Here is a 15460-nt window from a genome sequence, read left to right as displayed (position 1 = left end):
ATGGGTCCTAACAGCACATTTCTTTCTTGCTGCCAGTCTCTTCTAATCCAGAAATAGATTAGCTGCAGATTTACTTTGCCAGATCCCATCATACCACAGCAGGGAGGCCAGACCCCTCATGGGATCATGGGGCCGTCATCTGCACAGAGGTCATAATGGTGTCCATATGTGAAGTGTCCCTGCATCTTCTTGTGCTCTAGCTTGCTTGTTTATGCATTGCAGGTTCCAGTAGTTGCAATTATGACGACAGGGGGCAGTACAAGATCACTGACTGCGTTCTATGGAAGCCTACGAGGTCTTCAGAAGTTAAATCTCTTAGACTGTGCTACATACTTAACCGGTTTGTCTGGCACAACATGGTAAGGACACAGACACTGGGTTCTATGTGGAGTTATAGAGGTTAGCCTTGTTTGATCTGTAGGTTACTTAACTGCTTGGCTGAACATAAAATGGAATCGCTGATCTGTATCAGTATCAAAGCTCTGGCTTGCTATTGTTTGTGAACCTTTTCCAGTGCTGTTCTAACTTGAAGACACAGGAGCCAGTAGAGTCATTTACATACTTGGCTGGATCTAGACTTATTTGCAGTGAACTTGCAGTAGACCCACTGAAATCAATGTTGGAAGTTAAATGTGATAAAAAATAGCATGGCACCAGCCCTTTCATTAAAAGCCATCAATTCCCCAAGAATCTGTAGTGATGCAAATAAGACTAGAATCTGAAGTTGCCAACTAAATGTATTTGTAGGTTTGGAATAGACAAAAGGAAATTCCTCTTTCCATAACTCTTTATCAATAGCTAGAAGCTATGATCACTAAATAGAAATCCCATCTTGAGAGATAGCATACCTTTAGAATACCATTAGGGTACAATAGGAGAACCGTTGACTTGTGGACTTCCTAGAGGCATCTGTCTGGCACCACTATTGGAAACAGGATGTGTTGCTAGAAGGAACAACATCCAAATGGATTCCAGGATCAAGCAACATAGCAGCCCTCATCCAAGCAAAACAAATGGAAGGTACCAAGCTGTATAAGCTTATGTTCTCACACTGTCCTTCCATGTCTTTCCTTTCTCAGGACCATGGGGAACTTGTACAGAGATGCTTGTTGGTCCAAAAAAGATTTGGATGAGCAAATCAAAGAGGTGAAAAGACATGTGACCAAGTGCAAGCTGGATGGCTTTTCCATAGAGCGTTTGAAATATTACAACAGACAGCTGCGCGAGCGGAAAGAAGAGGGACAAAAGACATCCTGTATAGACCTATGGGGGCTCCTTATTGAATATTTGTTACATGATGGGGTACAGTACTTTTGTTACATTTATTTTTAGCCTGTTAAATAGCACAGATCATCCAGGCATACTGGATATAACTTAGACATTTATAAATCTAGGCCTTTGAGTTGGGAGAGATGCTAGTGTGGATAAGCTAGGCTGACAGGAACTGGGTTTGAGAGGGTCACTGCTGCCATCATAGTACACTCACAATTTTGTTGTCTCGTGCCCCCGTATGGTCAAATAAAGTTTGTGGATAATTGAAAGAATACGGAAAAAAACAAAAACCAACCCACAAAGCCTGTTGTGCTAGAGGCGAAAGTAGGGTGAGTGCATATGGCATGAACAATAATCTTTCACTTTGCACTCAACTGCCTCAAAAAATAATCTGCCTCCAGGCTCAGCATTAAAAACAACAACAAATAAACAAATTAATATGATCCTTAAATGAAACCTTCATTATGCTCAGAGATATTGCTCCTCAGTATAACAGTCTATTTGGCCCACAATGTGATGCCAGAATCACATTGGACCAGTGGTTTTCAACCTGTGCTCCATGGCACCCTGAGGTGCCTTGAATGATGGCCAGGGGTGCCACAGGCAACACTGGCCTCTGTCCCTCTTTCCTTGCCTCCCTCCTCTGATGCCCTCTCCCATCTCTGCCTCCTCAAGGCTTGCACAGTTGTTTGTTGCAGCAGCCCTGCCTACAAGCTCCTCAGAGGAGTGGTGCCTCTGGAGCTGGCCAGGGGGTCCTGGTTGCCAGAAGCTGAGGTGGCCTTGGAGTAAGCAAGCAAGTGGGGGAGGGAGCCCAGCCAGCCAGTCTGCCAGCCCTTGCTGTTGGGAATGGACAGACAAGTCCCAGGCCCCTGTGGGGCAATGTGAGGAGGCACCTCTCTTTGGAGTGTGGGGGGGGAGGAGCTCAGAGACCAGGGATGGCAGCAGCGGCTGCCCGGAGGACTCCCAAAAAGAGGGGAGAGGAGATGAGGCTGAGGAAACACTCCATGAGGGTATTTGAAAAAGGGTGAGGGGCTGCCAGCTCTGCAGCCAAGGGGTGACCAAACTGGGCTCCTGAGCCCCACAGGGGTGTTGCAGAAAGAATGTAGTTGGTTAAGGGAGCCGTGGACTCAAAAAGTTTGAAAACCTCTGCATTAGACCACTTTCTTTTTCCTGAGCCAATCTTATATGTCTTTCAATCAACACAGAAAGACAACCATAAACTGTCTGATCAGCAGCAAGCAATTAATGAGGGCCAGAATCCTTTACCAATCTACACTGCAATCAATGTGAAAGAGAAGTACAGCACTATGGATTTCAATGGTAGGATATTTTTGTTTTTTAATCTGTCACTAGATCCTCATCTCCAGTTGTTTTTTTGTGAGAGAAAAAAATGAGGGAGTAGGAGTTTGGTATTGTCTCATGTTTGGAAAGCCACCTTAACCAACTATGTAAAAGTTGGGTACAAATGTAATAAATATATGAAGTCCAGAGGCAATGTGGGTATCATAACCCCACTGAGAATGCTGTCCCTGCAGATGCGTAGAAACAAGTACTGCAATCATAAAAGAGATCACTCTAGCATACCCTCAAACCGCCCAGATTTTCGAGAGACAATCCTGGAATTTTGAAAGCCATCCCAGTTTCTGATCTGATCCCGGAATTTCCTCTGCAACTGAGCTCAAAGAGGAGGGTGAGCCAGAGCTCCTGCCAAGCAACAGCAGCTGTAGCTGCGAGGGGAGCATCCTCTTGCCTCTCTATGGCTGCTGCTGCCAACTTCCTTCCATGGACAGCTTGTAGCGGCTGCTGGAGAGCAGGCCAGGAGGAGGAGGAGAGGCTGCTGCTGTTGTCAAGGCCCAGCCCTGTGTGACATGCTGGCTCTGAAGGGCCGGCCAAGGGCAGGGCTGCCCTGAGCAGGAAGAAAGGGGGAGTGGAGCAAATAATAATAATAATAATAATAATAATAATAATAATAATAATAATAATAATGCTTTGTGCGTCTGTGTCTAATCTTGCCCCTTTCTAAAATTTATTTATTTGTGTGTGTTTTTTCTTTTTGTAAATCTACCAAAGAATAAAATAAAACTGGGATTAAGGGGTTGTCTCAGGACAGTGGAGGGCATGTGTTCTGTGTTCCTTTGGTGTGGTGGTGGTGGTGGAGATGACAAAAATGGGTGCTTGAGGAGGGTCAGTTGGGGGGAGTGAGAAATGTCCTTCTTTTCATCTGAGGAATGTTGGAGGGTTTGCTCTAGCTGGCTTGCAGTTTCCACCTCAGGTCTGCTTCAGAGCCGGGGCTTCTCCACACTTACATTTTGCTCCATATTTTCCAGGTACAGGTCCACACTTTAAAGCTCCATGTCTGAGTGATCTCTTTTTTTTTGCACCAGAACTTTCCCCACAAAAACCTGCTCTTTAAAGCTGGAGCACAACGAATGGCAATTTGGGCTTTCCGCGGATTGCCATTTGCTCCAGTAGAGCAGTAAAGAGTGGTTTTTGTAGGGAAAGCTCCAAAGCAAATAAAAATAAAAATAAAAAATAGAGCACTTGGACATGGAGCTTTAAACCACAGACCATGCCTAGAAAGCACAGAGGAAAGAAAGGTAACTGTGGCTAAGCCCTTATAATGCCATGACCTAGTTTGCTACTGCACACTGTGATCTCTTTGGACAGGGTGAGCTATAAATTAAGCTAAAAAAGAAAATGTGTCTTAATTCATAGATGGGGGGGGGGGGGGGAGAGAGAGAGAGAGAGAGAGAGAGAGAGAGAGAGAGAGAGAACACTTTGCTCATGTTCTTCTAAATGTGATTGTAACTGCAGAATGGGTTGAGTTCACACCCTATGAAGTGGGGATACTAAAATATGGAGCTTTTGTCCGTGCTGAAGATTTTGGAAGTGAATTCTTTATGGGGCGTCTGATGAAGAGGATTCCAGAGACTCGGATCTGTTACCTACAAGGTTCTTATGATTTTTGTTTAATAATGAAGTAGCAATAATATAACCGATTTAGCAATCAAGTCCATGTAGTATGGGTAGTAACAGAGCTGTATGATCTGCCTAAAATCATATTGATGTACATGAGCATGTAGGGTATCTGAAACCCACACCAAAACTGTAATGAATTACCTTTTCTATGAATAGGTCAGTTTAAGGCATAAATGCTAGCTGGAACATAAGAAGGGCCTGCTGGACGAGACAGCCTGTTCCCACAGTGGCCAACCAGATGCCTGTGGAAAACCTGAAACCAGGATGTGAGCACAACTGCACTCTCCTCAACTGTGATTCCCAGAAACTAGAAATATCAATAAGCTACAACTGTAGCCCAAATTGTCACTCAACCAGTTCCACAGTCATTGTTTAGTATTGGTAGAACTAGTCAAGACAGTGTGAAACGAAAGGAAAACAGACTGTTATCTTTAATGTTAAGTTCAACAATCTCTGTACAATAGTTCAGGTTGTTGTTGTTGTTGTTTAGTCGTTTAGTCGTGTCCGACTCTTCGTGACCCCATGGACCAGAGCACGCCAGGCACTCCTGTCTTCCACTGCCTCCCGCAGTTAGGTCAGACTCATGTTTGTAGCTTCGAGAACACTGTCCAACCATCTCATCCTCTGTCGTCCCCTTCACCTTGTGCCCTCCATCTTTCCCAACATCAGGGTCTTTTCCAGGGAGTCTTCTCTTCTCATGAGGTGGCCAAAGTATTGGAGCCTCAGCTTCAGGATCTGTCCTTCCAGTGAGCACTCAGGGCTGATTTCCTTAAGAATGGATACGTTTGATCTTCTTGCAGTCCATGGGACTCTCAAGAGTCTCCTCCAGCACCATAATTCAAAAGCATCAATTCTTCGGCGATCAGCCTTCTTTATGGTCCACCTCTCACTTCCATACATCACAGTCAAAGGCTTTTGCATAGTCAATGAAGCAGAAGTAGATGTCTTTCTGGAACTCTCTAGCTTTCTCCATAATCCAGCGCATGTTTGCAATTTGGTCTCTGGTTCCTCTGCCCCTTCAAAATCCAACTTGCACTTCTGGGAGTTCTCGGTCCACATACTGCTTAAGCCTGCCTTGTAGAATTTTAAGCATAACCTTGCTAACGTGTGAAATGAGTGCAATTGTGCGGTAGTTGAAGCATTCTTTGGCACTGCCCTTCTTTGGGATTGGGATGTAGACTGATCTTCTCCAATCCTCTGGCCACTGCTGAGTTTTCCAAATTTGCTGGCATATTGAGTATAGCACCTTAACAGCATCATCTTTTAAAATTTTAAATAGTTCAGCTGGAATATCATCACTTCCACTGGCCTTGTTATTAGCAGTGCTTTCTAAGCCCCATTTGACTTCACTCTCTAGGATGTCTGGCTCAAGGTCAGCAACCACACTACCTGGGGTGTACGAGACATCCATTTCTTTCTGGTATAATTCCTCTGTGTATTCTTGCCACCTCTTCTTGATCTCTTCTGCTTCTGTTAGGTCCTTTCCACTTTTGTCTTTTATTATGGTAATCTTGTATGAAATGTACCTTTCATATCTCCAATTTTCTTGAACTTTTGTCTTTTATTATGGTAATCTTGTACGAAATGTACCTTTCATATCTCCAATTTTCTTGAACAGATCTCTGGTTTTTCCCATTCTATTGTTTTCCTCTAGTTCTTTGCATTGCTCGTTTAAGAAGGCCTTCTTGTCTCTCCTTGCTATTTTTTTGGAAATCTGCATTCAGTTTCCTGTATCTTTCACTATCTCCCTCACATTTTGCTTGCCTTCTCTCTCCCGCTATTTGTAAGGCCTCGTTGGACAGCCACTTTGCTTTCTTGCATTTCCTTTTCATTGGGATGGTTTTATTTGCTGCCTCTTGTATAATGTTCCGAGCCTCCATCCATAGTTCTTCAGGCACTCTGTCAACCAAATCTAAATCCTTAAACCTGTTCCTCACTTCCACTGTGTATTCATAAGGGATTTGACTTAGATTGTATCTTACCGGCCCAGTGGTTTTTCCTACTTTCTTCAGTTTAAGCTTGAATTTTGCTATAAGAAGCTGATGATCCGAGCCACAGTCAGCTCCAGGTCTTGTTTTTGCTGACTGTATAGAGCTTCTCCATCTTCTATAGTTCAGGTAAAGGTAAAGGTAAAGGTACCCCTGCCCATACGGGCCAGTCTTGACAGACTCTGGGGTTGTGCGCCCATCTCACTCAAGAGGCCAGGGGCCAGCGCTGTCCGGAGACACTTCCGGGTCACGTGGCCAGCGTGACATCGCTGCTCTGGCGAGCCAGAGCCGCACACGGAAATGCCGTTTACCTTCCCGCTGGTAAGCGGTCCCTATTTATCTACTTGCACCCGGAGGTGCTTTTGAACTGCTAGGTTGGCAGGCGCTGGGACCGAGCAGCGGGAGCGCACCCCGCCGCAGTCCTAGGCGCTGAGGCTTTAACCCACAGCGCCACCTGCGTCCCTATAGTTCAGGTACCTCTATACAATTATACCCCAATTGTACGGCCTCGGCCCAGTATACCTGAAGGAGCGTCTCCACCCCCATCGCTCAGCCTGGACACTCAGGTCCAGCACTGAGGGCCTTCTGGCGGTTCCCTCACTGCGAGAAGCAAAGCTACAGGGAACCAGGCAGAGGGCCTTCTCAGTAGTGGCGCCCGCCCTGTGGAACGCCCTCCCATCAGATGTCAAAGAGATAAACAACTACCTGACATTTAGAAGACATCTGAAGGCAGCCCTGTTTAGGAAAGTTTTTAATGTGTGACATTTTAAAGTATTTTTAGTCTTTGTTGGAAGCCACCCAGAGTGGCTGGGGAAACCCAGCCAGATGGGTGGGGTACAAATAAATTATTATTATTATTATTATTATTATTATTATTATTATTATTATTAATCCTTAAGAGCACCTTAGAACACTCAGGATGCTACACAGAGATTATCTCAGTAATTCAACAACATTGTAGGGTGGGCCAATACTACTGTCCTCCTATGGGACTGGGAACTGAGGAACAGTGACTACCTAGTGAGTATTGATTTGCAGTGTCTCAAGCACAGCGGAATGGTGAGGAATACGTGCACATACTCTAAGTTGCTTTATTTACATTTCAAAGCTGGTAAATTACAGAAAAACATCTTGCCTCTGCCGGAGCAGGAAAAGGCATCCTCTCTCCTCTGAAGCACGGAGAGAATCACTGAGTGAACAGTGAAAAACAGGAAACCAGTGTACGTCACATCCAGTCTCCCTTTCCCGTGAGAAAACCCAACAGTACAGACTGTGGAATGTAAACATTGCCTCGTGACAAGCACTTCGCTGCACAGTGAAGAGAGCAGAAACCAACATCGAGTTCATAGGAGAATTGATTTTAGAGCCAGGAGCTTTGTAATTCATAGCTCGCAAGCAATGAGAGAGGGGCATTAGCTCACTATAGCACATGCATTTTTCTTGCTTCTGACTACTTCGCAAAGATTACAGTGCTGCCTTTAACCCTATTGACCTCATTAGACTGAAGCAGAAACTAGTTAGTAAGTTCTCCGCCACTGAAAACAGCAGCTTTGAATCTGCTCCTCTTTTTTGCCTTGTAGCCCAACAAGATATCGTCAGGTGAATTTCTCAGGTGAATTTCTCAAGATATCGTCAGGTGAATTTCTCTATCCCTACCTAACTTCATTGGCTGGCATTTCTGGAGGCAGGGAAATTCACAATGCAATGATATCACAGCAGAAAGAAGAGATGCAGGCCTAGTGCTTTTGATGGCTAGAGAATCTCCCATAGCTTCAGTCACTGAGTATTTGTGCATGACATAGGCCTATACCAGGAGCTACTCTGGGCCACCACTCTGATGTCTGGCATTATTTGTTCAGTGTTAAAATAACTTTGCATATGTTATGTCAGGATCCCTTCCATTGTAACAAATGCTAAGGTAATGTAGATGAAGTAAGGATTGAAACAATGCTTATAATCTGTGAAGGGATGATTTGTCCAATGCTACCAGTGAATTGTGTGGGTGTGTGGCACTGATTCATAATCACAGTAGCGCTCACAGAGTCCCCTGATTAGTGGAAAGAAAGGCAAACATGTTCTGAGTTTACACACCCACACAACTGAAAGAATACACCCTGTACTTGCCTTAGCCAACCCATTAAAGCAGAATGGGCAAGCCGCCACAAATAATCTGCTGACACAAGGGTAGGTACAGCAGAGGCAAATGGCGGCAGGGCAATTGATACATTGTCAGCACAATGCCAGGCATCAGAAGACTTGGGTGTCTCAAGACATGGAGCATGTGCAGCCGGTGGTAGCCTATTTAAGGCCAATGAGGCTGCGGACAGGAAGGAGATGCCCAGAGTTGAGCAAGACTGCAGTACTGGAAGGGCGGAGGAGGAAGAACTGCCTCCCCACCCTAGCCTGAGGTTACTACAGGGGTGGCTGTGTGATGCAAAGAGAAGACTGAGCACAGTGCATAGAAGATACAGCACATATGGCAGAGTGTATGGAAGCCCTCCAGGACCCTTGGCAAATAGTTTGCAGCCCACAGTCAATCTCTTCTTCTGACCACATGGTAGTAGAGGATTCCTGCTGTGCCCCAGTCCTCTAGGGCAAGCCTGCGGAGAGTGGGGGGTAGCCAGGTGCACACCTGCCCCAGGTCTTGGGGGGCTAAGTTGGACAGAGGGCCCTGCCGGGGGCCTGCCAGACTGCCTGCTCTGGGGCATGAGCTACAATGGCACAAATGGAATTCCTAAAAGCAAGGACCGTTCTGCCTTCATCATAGTTTCTTAAGCATGCGTCTGTTTGAACATGGAGATTGCAAATGTGTGCTCTGATTAAACAGTGCAATTTACTGCAAAAAATAAATAGTATTTTTTCAGTAGAATAATGCTAAATTGTTATCGATTATCCCTCACTGTACAGGCATGTGGAGTAGTATATTTTCCCTGAATTTGCTGTATTTCTGGAATGATTCTCAAAGCCCAGAAGACTTCTGGCACAAGTGGACACAAGACCAAATAGCTGACATTGGTTAGTTATTTTCCTAAGTGGCTTTTGACCTATTGATTGTGTTCTAAACTGATCTGTGAGCAATGAACAAATATTTTGGAACTTTGCTGCCTGTATATTATTAGTGTTGGCTCCTTGTAAGCACATTTGTCTAAATGTTTTCAGATTTGTCTAAATGTTTTCAGATTTAGTCATCCTTGTATTAGACAACTGAAGCTCTAAATTGTGTGTGTGTGTGTTTAATGTTAAACGATGATTTTGAATGAGGGCTCAAAATGATTTTCTGCTTTTGCTGATTGAGCAGACACTTCCACAAAATATTTCTCTTTTGGAAAGGATTGTATTTTGGAAAGGATTGTAGTTTCAGAAATTTATAAATTTTATAAATTCATCGTTGCTGCTTTTCCTTTGTAGATACAGAGCCTCATCTACCCCCTCGACCACATGAGCAAAAGACACATCTGTACACCCCTGCTGGACCGCTATCCAGTGCATTTAGAGATGTGCTTACTGATCGCCTATCAGTTGCCCAGTACCACAATTTTCTCAGAGGTCTCCAACTGGACAATGGCTACCTTGAGAATGACAGTTTCCGTAGATGGAAAGGTATTATCATTTGGGATATATATATTCTAATGTAAAAAACATGCTGCCTGAGCTCAGTCTGAAATCAGAATAAGCACACTGCTTGCCAAGGCTCCTCACTCAACATTCCACCCAAATGTCCAGTCCATGGGTATGTCGTGTTATTGTTTGTGCACATGCTAGATCATGCTATGGGCTTGAATGCATTAGGTGGCAGTGGCTGTGTGCTAACTGAGCTTCAATGGGTCTTTGCCTAGTTATTGTGCCCCTCCCATGAGCCCCAGGCAGAGAGGTCAAGGGTCAAGGATGATGGGAGCTGTAGTCCAATGATATCTGGAGGGCACTACATTGGCTATCCCTGCTGTTAGTGGTTCCTCTTTGATTATTTGTTTAATTGCCACATACCTAATAGTGCTTCCTTTAAAGAAGAGCAGAGCTGTAATTATCATATAAATATTCTCAAAAATAAATGAGATCCACCCCCCACCGCCACCACCACCACTCTTCTAGAAATGGATAGCCACTTTGCAGAATTTTCTCTGAATAGTCTCCATCTCCCTCCTACCCCAATTCTCTGGAATGATGCTAGGTCCAGGGCATTTTGTAGGATGCAAAATGGTGGCCAGGCTGCCATGCAATTGCTGCCACTGCTATCTACAGCAAGAGCAAAAAATCTTAGGAAAAAAGACAGAAGCTGCGCTATTGCAATTGCCAATGGTTAGCCCCCACACCCAAGAAACCATTGGAGAAGTTCTTTGCCCCAAAATAGGTGGAGAATTTTTAGGAGTCATTACTGGACAGCTCTAGTTTGGGGGCCTGTGTTTATTAAAGCAAAGCATAGTTCCACCCTTAGGCAAATAATTGAAACTTTAGACAATATTTGTAAAGTACTCAACATCTGAAACTGAAGAAGAGAAGTTGTAGGAGAAAATTTCTAAGTACGGCTCTTCTTTAAAGTTGAGTAGGAACAAAGAAAACTCCAGGTTGGAGAAGATTGCCTCTGTGGCAATGAAAACTTGAGCTTACTCTGTTCCACTTAAAACTGATTCTGTTTTGCCATTTAGGTACTATACTCGATGCTTCTTCACCCAATCAGCTGACTCAAACAGAAGAGTACTTGTCACTAGTAGATACTGGATTCTTCATCAATACAAGCGTTGCACCTACACTGAGAAAAGAGCGGAAGGCAGACATTATCATACATCTAAATTACAGTGCAGGATCACAGAAGTTGGTGAGAAATGCATCTTTCCCATTTCTGCCCATTTCTTTATGATGAGTATCATAAATGATGGCTATAGCTAAGTACAGTCGTACTTGGATCCCAAATGCCTTGGCTCCCAAACAAATTGGCTCCTGAATGATTGAAACCTGGAAGTGAGTGTTCCAATTTTCAAACGATTTTCAGAAGCTGAATATCTGGCGCAGCTTCCATGGCTTCTGATTGGCTGTAGGAGCTTCCTGCAGCCAATCAGAAGCCACGCTTTGGTTTCCAAATGTTTTGGAAGTTGAATGGACTTCCAGAATGGATTCTGTTTGACTTCCAAGGTACCCTATGTCTCAGTCCCTATATCACAGTCCAAGGGCCCTGTATCCTTTCCCTCCAACTCCTATCTTCCTTCGGACATATCTAAGGCAAGTTTCAGTTGTGGGGGGAGGAGAGAGAAGAGAAAAAGTACTGGAAAGAGGAGGTCTAGAAAAGAAGGTAGGGAGGAAGCTGAGAGACGAGAGCAAGATTGATTCAGGAAACAAGCTGCAGGAGTAAGAAAAGACTAGGAGAAAGCCCTTGAATAAGTTGGAGGCTGGGGTTACTGTAAATGTCTCTGACTGTGAATCATCCTGCCCTGACATCTGAATTGCTATGATGTCACAGAATGTTCAGGAGAAACTACTAACACAGAGCCTAAGGACACAAGGAACACATTGTTTCTCGTAGGACAGGCTGTGCAGAGACAAGATGAAATAATTTCCCCTGATCCCTCGCCTACATATGAGTCCTTTGTGTTACCTCTTAGTAGCTAACATTTCCCCGGGGAGTTTCAAAGAGAGTTCTGGTACGTGTCTGCTCTTGGAAGGAAATTGTACAGAGAAATGAGGAGTACTGAATTTAAAATAAGCCTTTCCACATTTAGCATACTATTGTATTACTAGCCACCCAGAGTGGCTGGAGTGACCCAGTCAGATGGGTGGAGTATAAGTAATAATAGTTATTACTACTACTACTTTTTTCCACCTAGCCCCTGGAACAGTCATGCAAGTACTGTGCAGAACAAGGAATCCCATTTCCCAAAGCTGTGATACATGAAGATGACAAACACTTGAAGGAATGCTATTTGTTTGACAATGCAGAGAATCCAGAAGCACCAATATTAGTATTTTTCCCACAAGTGAATGATAGCTTTCGTTACTACAAAGCACCCGGTATGCCATTATTATTATTATTATTATTATTATTATTATTATTATTATTATTTGTACATTATACTTATAAAGTTCTGTGTTTAGTGGTTTATTATCTACATGTTTACAGATGAGGAGAAAGAGGATAACAGAGGAAAGGGAGACACACAGAAAACCCATTTCCCCCCCACATTTTGGAAGCAAATAAATTCCTCTAAAAACCACTAGAGTCAAGCGTCTGTCCTCAGAAATCACAAAATCTGCAAATTTGGACTCAGTTCTATGTCTTATGAGGATCCACTGTTGTGCATCTTCTTTAGCACAGCTAAGGAAGTCTAGGTTCAAAGGAAGTACTGCCAGTGCCAGCCTTACCATGGGAAGTCTAGCTGACATTGACTGAGCTTAAACTGGCCTTTTGAAGTTGAATGGACCTGCCTCCTAAAATCTTTCCCACCATTGTTCTCTAACACCTTCCTGTTAGGTCGGGCCTTTGGAAACTAAGGTGCAGACAATGCTGATCATTGGGCTGCTGTCAGGGCAAATTATATTTAAAATGCTAGCTTTAGATATGTTGTGATGTATTTTAATTATCGTTTTTAACTAGTTTGTTGTTTTAATTATTCTGTATTTTATAATGGATGTTTCTAAAATGTTGTAAACCACCTTGATTGAATCCCAGCTCGGGAGAAAGGTGCGCTAGAAATACATTGAATAAATAAATAAGTTAAATCTGTATTCATGAGGAAGTGTGACAGCCAGATGGTTGGCACTGGCAGGTGGCAGAGTTTGCTCATCATCAGGTAGTGGTGGCTGGTCAGCCACCAGCACACTAATAATTCTCAGGCACCTTGCACCAGGCGTCTTGTTCAACAACTCTGCATTTGTATTGCTCATAAACTTGGTTCATGGAACCCCTTAACCTCCTCAGTTCCTCATTAATCAATTCCTGAAATTGATTTCCTGTGGAAATTGTTCTGTTTGACTGAAGACATGTTTTCTTCTCTGTGAACTGCCCTGAGACCTCCGGGTATAGGGTGGTATATAAATCCTGAAAATGCCTTGTTTATCTCCTTGGATCAGAGGTGTGAGGCATGCTGTTTCATCAAGATCTCACTGTCTTTCATCTTTTTTTGTTTTGTTTTTGGTTGAATAAAACTGTTCTCTTAACACTATAGCAGAGTTGTAAATGGGGCCTCCTCTTCTTCAAGGTTGTCAGCAATGGCCAAACTAGTTATTTCACAAAATGCACAGTGTGCAACTAATTCTGGTTTCTTTCCCCTGCTTTATTTAATGAACTACAGGCACAGGGGCCCCAGATTGTCATCAAATCATCAGCTCCTTTTTCAGCCACGATCTACAACCTTCCCCCACCCCCAGGGATGTCTAGAAGACTTTGGGGGGAAAGCTCCCATTTTTATCCTAAGCTTCATAGCTATGCCAAGGAGGACTTTGGTCCAGAGCATAGCTGGAAATGGAAGGAATACACCTCTTCTCCCTATGCGCTGTGGTCCTGATGACAATTCTAGATAAAGATATATAGATAGAGATAGATAGATAGAGATAGATAGATATATATATAAGTAGAGGGGGGGAGATAATTGCTTGCTATTCACTGCAGAAAAGCTCCTTGTACAATATATGAAGGGTCTTAATTTCCTAGCATTGATGTATCAACCCTCAATAACAGTACCACTAGCATATAATCCAAGAAATTCAGTTTTTAAACAGTAGTAGTAGTAGTACTAGTAGTAGTAGTAGTAGTAGTAGAATTTATATACCACCCTATACCCGGAGGTCTCAGGGCAGTTCACAGAGAAGAAAACATGTCTTCAGTCAAACAGAACAATTTCCACAGGAAATCTGTGTGCCTTAGCAGCTGTTAAATATGCATGTATGAACTTAATTTTGGTAAATCCCATTCTGACAGCACTACCTTACTGCAATTTTTTCATAGGTGTTAAACGCTCTCCATCAGAAATGAAAGAAGGCAAAGTCGATGTCTCTAGTAACTGCACCCCTTACTCTACTTACTCCCTGACATTCACTGACGAAGAGTATGATCAGCTAGTGAAACTGAGTGAATACAATATTCTGAATAACCAACGTATGATCCTGGAAGCTTTGCATATGGCAGTGGAACAGAGAAAAAAACTGAAGAAATGCACGAAATGAGATGCTGAAATATGGACCCAAGCTCTCTGAGCACTCATAAATCTCACTGAACTTTGGTTTGGACCAAGGGGCCCTACGGGATAAGCCAAGCAATTCAGGATGTGAACAAAAGTTATCTTTTCCCAAGACTGCTTGTGCTTTTTTGAGTGACTGAGATTCTAAATCAGCATGTCACTTATTTGAAAACTCAGCATCAGCTGTGCTGATTCTCCCAAGTTGGTTGCTGTGAATCTATCTGTACTTAGCAGGATTAAGGATTATTGTGTTCGTTTCCTGTCCATGGACTTCCCATGGACATCTGGTTAGCCAAGATGAGAACAGGGTGGCAGACTTGGATGGACTTTGGCTCTGATCCAGCAGGGCTACTATTATGTTCTTATCTCAGGAACAAACCAATTGTCATGCAAAACTTATAATATAGCTCCAGATCCCTTATGTAACAGGTATCATCTCTTACATTTCATTTCTGGGTTTGCATTTACTATTGGACAGGGGAGGTGCTGACATTTGAAAGCAACCTTCAGTGATCTCCCAGCACATCCTTGTGTGTGTTTACTCCAGCGTAGGAGCTTATCCACACTTCCACTTGTGCCATACCAAGAAAGCAGACTGGGACTGTCTGTGTGCATGCTGTGACTCTCAGCTTCTAATCCTGTCCTGGAGGGCCCTCCTTCTCCTGAGGTCCCTTGATGACTCAAGTCTCCTGTTTCTAGCAGCTCCCAGCTCATCCCACCACCAGGCTCGAGACTCTAAGGTATCATCTTTGGAGCCCTCCTAGGGTGCTTTTGGGAGGCAGGCTCCCACCCCTCCTCCTCATCCAGCCTGTCCTTGACAACTGCTATAGATGTGGCGTTTATTTAACCTGCCTATTCTGAGATAGTCCAAGAACAAAAGGAATTGGGTGCCAATGTGAGGCTGCAGCTGCTTTGTAGGAGGCTTTTAAGTGGCAGGTTCAGACTGTGCCACATGAAAAGCAGTGTTTTGCATGGGAATGCACAGTGCTTGGCACCATTAGAGTTGCCACCTATCCTGTATAATACAGGATTTTTCCTGTATTTCAATGTAAAATG

General features: G+C 43.7%; 1 protein-coding gene across 3 annotated transcripts in view; it reads left to right on the top strand.

Moving 5' to 3' along the window:
- Positions 1–15123, top strand: part of LOC307209485 (cytosolic phospholipase A2 epsilon-like) — a gene marked incomplete at its 5' end in the record, with an annotated part of 34137 nt that extends 19014 nt beyond the window's left edge. For all 3 annotated transcript variants that reach the window (XM_079964607.1, XM_079964609.1, XM_079964608.1), the window contains 9 exons: positions 223–359; positions 1080–1302; positions 2478–2592; positions 4087–4224; positions 9147–9254; positions 9648–9839; positions 10883–11052; positions 12056–12239; positions 14173–15123. In XM_079964607.1, coding sequence (XP_079820733.1) covers positions 223–359; positions 1080–1302; positions 2478–2592; positions 4087–4224; positions 9147–9254; positions 9648–9839; positions 10883–11052; positions 12056–12239; positions 14173–14390 — 1485 coding nt within the window. In that variant the 3' untranslated portion in view covers positions 14391–15123. The remainder of the gene's footprint in view (positions 1–222; positions 360–1079; positions 1303–2477; positions 2593–4086; positions 4225–9146; positions 9255–9647; positions 9840–10882; positions 11053–12055; positions 12240–14172) is intronic.
- Positions 15124–15460: the final 337 nt, after the last annotated feature.

The sequence above is a fragment of the Podarcis cretensis genome (assembly GCF_951804945.1).
Source record: "Podarcis cretensis genome assembly, chromosome: 1".
NCBI lineage: Eukaryota > Metazoa > Chordata > Lepidosauria > Squamata > Lacertidae > Podarcis > Podarcis cretensis.
The sequence above is the reverse complement of the archived record's forward strand: the minus strand, read 5'-3'. Positions and strand labels throughout refer to the sequence as shown.